This window comes from Manacus candei, unplaced genomic scaffold, assembly GCF_025592945.1.
Source record: "Manacus candei isolate 608988 ecotype Guabito, Panama unplaced genomic scaffold, ASM2559294v1 h1tg000034l, whole genome shotgun sequence".
Taxonomy (NCBI): domain Eukaryota; kingdom Metazoa; phylum Chordata; class Aves; order Passeriformes; family Pipridae; genus Manacus; species Manacus candei.
This window is the reverse complement of record NW_026138082.1, coordinates 549,020-555,770: the sequence shown is the minus strand read 5'-3', so window position 1 is coordinate 555,770 and position 6,751 is coordinate 549,020. Positions and strand designations below refer to the sequence as shown.

The window sequence follows — 6,751 nt, the reverse complement described above, 5'->3', positions numbered from 1 at the left end:
TGGTACCAGCTCACACATTAAGACCTGCTGTGCCACACAGCTAGGAGGGAGCAGAGGCAGAGGGCAGGAGGAGCAGGGTCGGAACAAGGTAAGAACAGGATGACTCCTACAGTGAGTTGTCTCAGAAACCACTTGTGCCCTGAAGAAGTGCTGGCACTCAGTGCCATGGTCTAGTAACCACGGCAGTGTTGGATTAAGGGTTGGACTTGATCTCTGAGGTCTTTTCCAACCCGGTCGATTCTGTGATTCTATGACTCTATAATTCTATTCTGTAGGGCTCCACAGACACAAGCGTTTGGCTGAACACCAATGATCCAACTGGGATGTGTATCCAACCCAGTGTGGAAAACATTTCCCTGGGGGAAAAGTAAAAAAAAAAAAAAAAAGAGAGAGAGAAAGAAAAAAAAGAAACAAATGAAAGGAACTGTGCAAATCCAGATGTTGGAATTTTCCAATCTTCCTAGCAAGACAAGATAAGCAGGGGATAATCCTTGTTTATATAACTTTTTTTTACTTTTTTTTTTCTTTAATAAAACCTGAGACCAACAGGCATGTTTTCACAAGGTTTGTTTGCTTCTCCTCTAAACGCACTACGAGAAATTTCGGGAGGGCAGGGTGCTGGGCAGGGCCGCCGCCCCCGGGCACGGCTCTTCCCGGCACGGCGCTCCCGGCACGGCACTCCAGGGGCCCCTCGGGCAGGGCTGTGAGGAGCACTTGGCCGGCTCCCCTCGCTGTGGGCCATGCCAGCCTCGGCGCGGGGCCCTGGCCCCGCACTGCCCACGGCCGGGGCTGGCACGGAGCCCCCGGCCCGGGGGCGGCTCTGGGCGCCCTCGCCCTTCGCGCCCGGCCGTGCCCGCGGCGGAGCGGTGCAGGGAGCGCGGCCGCCACCAGGGGCCGCCGTGGCGCCGCCTCCCGACCGCGCAGGTGGCTGAGGCCGCAGAGCCGGGCCGGGCCGGGCCGGGCCGGGCCTGCCCCAGCGCCCCCGAGCCCCGTCGGTAAGGGGGTAGGTGCTCCCCCACTGCGGCCTTCAGCCCAGCGCCCACCCGTGAGTTCTCTATTCCGAGGGAAGAAGGACGAGGACTGCGCTAATCGGCGCCTGATTTCCCACCGAGCGCGCCTTGCGTGGCGGGGCGGCTTAGGGCTGATCTCCCTTCCAAATAAAGCAGCGCGGCTATTTATGGCCGTGGCTTAAAGAGGAGCAGATCTCATGTACCATGTTGGAAGTTCTTGAAAAACAGCCAAAGTACAGAGGTCAAGTTTCCTGCACTGACAGAAACTTAGCGGGATGGCAGTGTCCTTCGTGAGGAGCCGGAGAACTGGGTCGCCGTGCATCCTTCACTAATCGCTCGGTTCCAATAATAAATTACTTCAGTGTATTTCCAAGCAGCGTGGAGGCCAGAGAGGACCTACTTGAAAGTCTTTTACTGCCTCAGCCATCGGGAGCATTGCCAAGGGGTTCACACTGGCAAGATGAGGGTCAGGCCCCCAGAATTACTTGGTGGATATTATGAATAAGAAAATACACAGTTGTGTTATCCACTAGGATATGACTCTTCATTAGAAATTAAGGGACAAGGTAGATAATATGATTGTTTGGCAAATTTCCCCAGGGTCAACTTTTAAGAAATCATAAAACCCTTGGCGATGCATTGCCCAAAGCCAGTGCTTTCAGTAGCTGCTGTTACTTAGAGGCAGCAGCTCTCAGGAGTTTTACAAGGTGTTGTACGCAAATAGACTCTACCAGTGTGCACATGGAACTGCCTATTCTTGGAAAAGCTTATATGGAAGGATTTAATGTTGACAGACTTAAGTAGTGATGTCTCAACTGTGAAGAATCTGTTGTTTAACCAACTTTATGAAGCAAAAGTGCCTATCATTAAAGCGAGAGTATTCCCTTTTGTTTTAAGAGATTGCTGAGGCTTTAAACATCTATGCAATTCGGTATGCACATAATCTGATACTCTGTTTTACAAGAAGTTGATAAGAATCAGAAAAGTCACCCTCCCAAACTCCAGCAGAAGAGGGCAATGAAACGTGCACCAATCAAACAGCCTTAAAAATGGAAAAAGGATTTATATAGTACCAAATTGGGCAATGGGTCTTAAAACAACAGCTGTATTCTTCTAAACACTCTTACGTTATTGGTGAGTTATTAAGTTATCATTCACTGCCATTTGATGTTAAATTTACTGTCACAAAACGTTAGCCATCACTGGCTGAAACCAGAAGGTTGCTTTTTTTAAATTGTTGGGTACTGAGAGCTGTCTAAGAATGGGCTGTCACTGCCTGCAGAGAGAATTTTGTCATCTCAGGTTTTCCCAGAAGTGTACACTTCCTTTTTTCTATCTTTGCTAATACTTCAATATTTACTTGGGGTTTGGTTGGGTTTTTTTGTTTTGTTTTTTTTTTTTTTTTTAACATTCATAAAACATATTAGCTGTTTCCTGTCTTAAGGCAAAGAAGGCCAAGTATCACTTTTCTCACCAGCTGGGACAATCTTAGCAATAGCAATCAGTTTAACTTCCCCGCTGGATTCAAAACACTGCTATTTACACTCCCATTGTGTGGTGATATCCTCCGTTGTTTATGTGACCAGGTTTAAAATTTAACTATATCCACCACACTGGTTTTCTTCCTAATAAATTCGGAAGATGTGGATTAAAAAGTAGGCAAAAAGACAGCACGGTGATACTGGTCCGGTATTGAACTTGGGAAGCATGGCTAAACAGGATTAAATGTATTATTAGGGTCCTAGTCCCACAGCCCTCACTGAACTAAATATTTGTGCAGGAGCTTTGCCAAAGGGCCAATGAGGGCAGAAGGCAGCAAGTTGGCATTAAAGGAGCAAAGTATCAGCTGCCTTAAAATAAAGGGCATTTTCCCCCAAAATATTTAAAGTAGAACTGTATGGATTTGTTTCAGTGACATCAGTTGGTAGCAATTTGTGGGAGAGAAGGGTCAGAGATATCCCACTGTGGAATACTTCAAGGATATATGCTATGCCCCTTCTCCTAAGCCACTGGAAATGAAATGCAATCGGCTCCAGTGTGATGCAGGTCTGGATTGATGCAACAGTCTCCTGTGAGGTGAGAGGGACAGGATGACATCCACCCGCCCCCCTTCCCACACTACAAATACTTTTTATATATGTCTTTTTACATAACTCTTCCAGGTGATATAATAAATATACAAAAGAACAAAGTCTACTATATAAATGAAAGCAGATTTATAAAATTACAAGTTTAATAGATAAATATAATAAATACTTTATGCATCATAACTCTGGACAACTACATTTAAAGCAAGTATGTTGGCAAGTCACAAAAAAGTTGCGCCTTGGCAACTTTATTTTTCAGAAAAACCACACTGACAGGCATATTACAATGTTACGCATGAGGCTTTATGCTGTAAGTATGTTCAAATCCCACTCACCTACGGAGTTCACCATGACGTATATATGGGTGTAGTGTACTTTCTATTTTGGAATGTCTTTTTGCACACCAACACGGTTGTACAGATAGATGTTCTACTTACCAGGGACAGTGGGGAAGAGTTTTGAAGAAAAATACTGGTAAATGACTTCTAGAAAAACTAAAGAATTTCTTAACTTTTTATTGACATTGGCAAATTAAAATAGAATAAATTAACAATATTTTCTCAAAAAAATGTTTTGTACAAAAATACTGTCAAAATTTCCTGAAAAGCTTTCAACACAGTAGTATCTTTTCATGTACTGAATAAACTATATTAGCACAGTGTCAAAACGCTGAAGACAGAAACAAAATAAAAAAAAAAAGATCTGTGAAATGTTTGCCACTAGTCAACATTCCATCCACACCATATTATTGTCTATACATATGGGGGAGGGGGAATGGGTAGCAGACTTTTTAAGTAACAGTATTACTTTTCCTGATCCGGAAAGGTTTGGCCCACATCTGTTAAGCTTCCAGTTTAGCGTATTCAGAAAAAAAAAATTAGTCCACTGCAATGCATAGTTAAAAATTAAGCAAGATGGCAGCTTTTGTGCAGTAGTATCTGCCCTTCAAAGTTCATGCAACCAACTAATGAATGCAATTTTTTTCCCTGTTCACTCAGAATTTGAATGCAGTTCAAGTCATTGAAAATCATCGTTTACAAAATCCACAAGATTAAGGAATTTGCCAAGATTAATATCTAACAGTTCAGCACTGTGGGAATTATGGGCATGTTACTGCAAGGAAATTAAGAGAGGGAGGTGGGGAGGGTAGTGACCAACATAAAAAGGCAGAGTTTGCTAGATATTATTACTACGGGAGGGGAGGTTAGTGACAAAGCTACAAAAAAAAAAAAAAAAGTGGTGGCAGCGATTTAAAAAAAAAAAATTATACAAGCGCATATTTGACTCTGCTTTCCAGATTCTCACCTTTTCAAGCCCTGAAAAGTGAGACACCGTGTCTAGGGGAATGTTTTCATTCGCACCGATAAAAGTCCTTTGTTTGTTTTAAATGAATCAGCAGCTCACCCTACTGGGCTGCTGTTTGCAAACGAAGTCTGTCATGAAGTCAAACTCGTTCTGTCCCAACCACAGCTCGGGAAGCTCCTTGATGCGATCCAGCCCCATTTCGATGACTAAGGACATGAGGACCTCCTCGTCGATGAAGTCCGTGTCTATGACATTGGGCGGCAGCATTGCCGCGGGGACGTGGGGGACGGCGGGCGGCAAGCCGCTGCCGCCGCCGCCGTGCTTGGGGTTGCAGTCCCTGAAATGCTGCTGGCTGCTGCCGTTCAGCTGGTGGCTGCCGGGGTGCAAGTCCGGCATGTAGTGGCTGTGGGGGTAGGGGTGGTGGCTGAAGTACTGGTTGTTCAGCTTCTGGAGCTGCATGCTGGCGCTCAGCTGCCCTCCTGGGCTGGCGACGGGGGGGGCCATGAACTGGGAGCCGCTGAAGCGGGCGGGGGGCGGCATGCTGCCGGCCGGGTGCCCTCCGTTCACGCCGCCCGGCCCCATGGCGTGCCTCACCCCGCTGCTCGCGTTCATATTCCCAGCTCCGTAATGTATATGGTCGCCCATCAGGGCGCTGAAGGCGTGTTGCTGCGGCGGCTGCTGCTGCTGGTGGTGGTGATGGGGGGTGGGAAACTGCCCCATGCCCATCCGGTGCGCAGGGTGGTGGTGGAGCCCGCCAGATCCGTCGGGAAATCGCCCGTGGTTCATGGCCATCATGTGGTCTGCCATTGCTCACCTGGAAAGTTAGCGTGTGAATACATTAGGAAAATACACCCTTCCTCGGACATCCAGCCGCCCTCTCCCAGACCAGCCGCATCTGCCTGGACATGGCAGAAAATACTCCGCTGGTGCTGCAGTCCTCTCCTTCTCGGGAGAGGGGGAAAAGAACCAAACCAACCCAAACCCAAAAATATACCGTGGCTCCACCATGGAGTACAAAGGGAAAAATAAAAGGGGAGCCTGCGGCACGAAAATCCCGGTCCCCTCCGCTAATCCGGTGGGCAGCACGCCTTCCCACTCCAAGTCGCGCATACCTATCGGCGGGGAGCGTCGCGTTCGGCCTCGGCAGCCGCCTCCCCGCGCCCCGAAGGCGCCCGAGCCCCCCGGCTTCGCCCGGGAAGGCAGCGGATTCCCACGGCACTCGCGCTAACTTGGGGGAACAAGCAAAGAATTGGCAAGTCCCACCTAGCCGCTGTCAGCAACTTTCGGAATTAAGTCCCAATTATTTTGTTAAAAATACGGTAGTGCATAGATAAAGACGTGAAGCCAAGGCAGCTGAGAAACACCTTTCCTCGGGTGTTTATACAGTCACGTTTTTCCTGTTGCACACAAAAGGGACACCCAGCACCAGCCACGAGAACCGCCGCACTCACCTCCCGGCTTCTTTTTCTCCTTCAAAGGTGGTGGTGGAATCAGTCAGCGAGAGTCACCCAGCATAGAGAGGGCTTTCCCGACTCCCTCTCCCCGGCGCTGACGTGACGGCGCCGCGATTGCTGCCGCAGCCCCGGACCTGGTTCTCGCCTCTCCGCGAGTCGCATCGGCACTTGCCAACAATGAGCTATGCTCCTTACACGGCTTTGGCCGCGGCTAATATAGGATTTCAGAAGGGAGGAGCAAAACCCTTACAGGCAACCAGAAGTAAAACCTGGAGCAAGCGGGGCGGGGGGGAGGGAAGGAGGTGTTGGGGGGGAGAAAGTGGGGGGGCGGTAAGCCAAACACTGAGCGCGCAGCGCGCGCGCGCAGACAGCGGGGTACGCGCGTGTAGGGAGACACGCGGGAAGGGGCCCGGCGGGTCGGGAAGGCACCCAGGCACCCCGCTTCCTGCCCCTCGTCCGCTCTGCGGCGCCCCTCTCAGCGCCTCCCCTGGGAACAAAGCGGGGCTCGGCGGAGGGGTGGCAGGAGCGGCACCCCGCGCACCCCGCCGCCGCTCACTCTCCGCCCGCGGCCCCGTCCGGCTCCGCGTCCCGGCATCGCCGGCGGCCACGGCGCCCCGTCCGCGCGCGTCGCTGCAGCGCGGCGGGCGCGGACACGCGTGGGGCTGAGCGCTCCAGCGGCGCTGCCCGGGCAGGGCGAGGCCCATCCCTCCGGCGCTTCCGCGGTGCAGGTGCCCGGATCCGCCGGCGTGAGGCCACAGAACCCGCGTGGGCGTCCTTGGAGCCAGCCGCTCTCCCAGAGGCGAGATCCGAAATCCACCTTTTTCCACAGACACGGGCGCCGCATGCGGGAGGTGTGTGTATGAGGGTGCCGGCACTCTTCCTACTCCCACGTCCT

At 50.7% G+C, this 6,751-nt stretch overlaps 1 protein-coding gene across 1 annotated transcript; it reads right to left on the bottom strand.

Annotated features, from left to right (window-relative positions):
- Nucleotides 1-3,225: 3,225 nt before the first annotated feature.
- On the bottom strand, nt 3,226-6,046 carry CITED2 (Cbp/p300 interacting transactivator with Glu/Asp rich carboxy-terminal domain 2). The gene is made up of 2 exons (XM_051792455.1): nt 5,854-6,046; nt 3,226-5,216 (listed from the first exon to the last, which is right to left on the bottom strand). Exon 2 carries the CDS (start codon nt 5,207-5,209, stop codon nt 4,490-4,492), a length of 720 nt encoding a protein of 239 aa, XP_051648415.1. The 5' UTR covers nt 5,210-5,216; nt 5,854-6,046; the 3' UTR covers nt 3,226-4,489.
- Nucleotides 6,047-6,751: the final 705 nt, after the last annotated feature.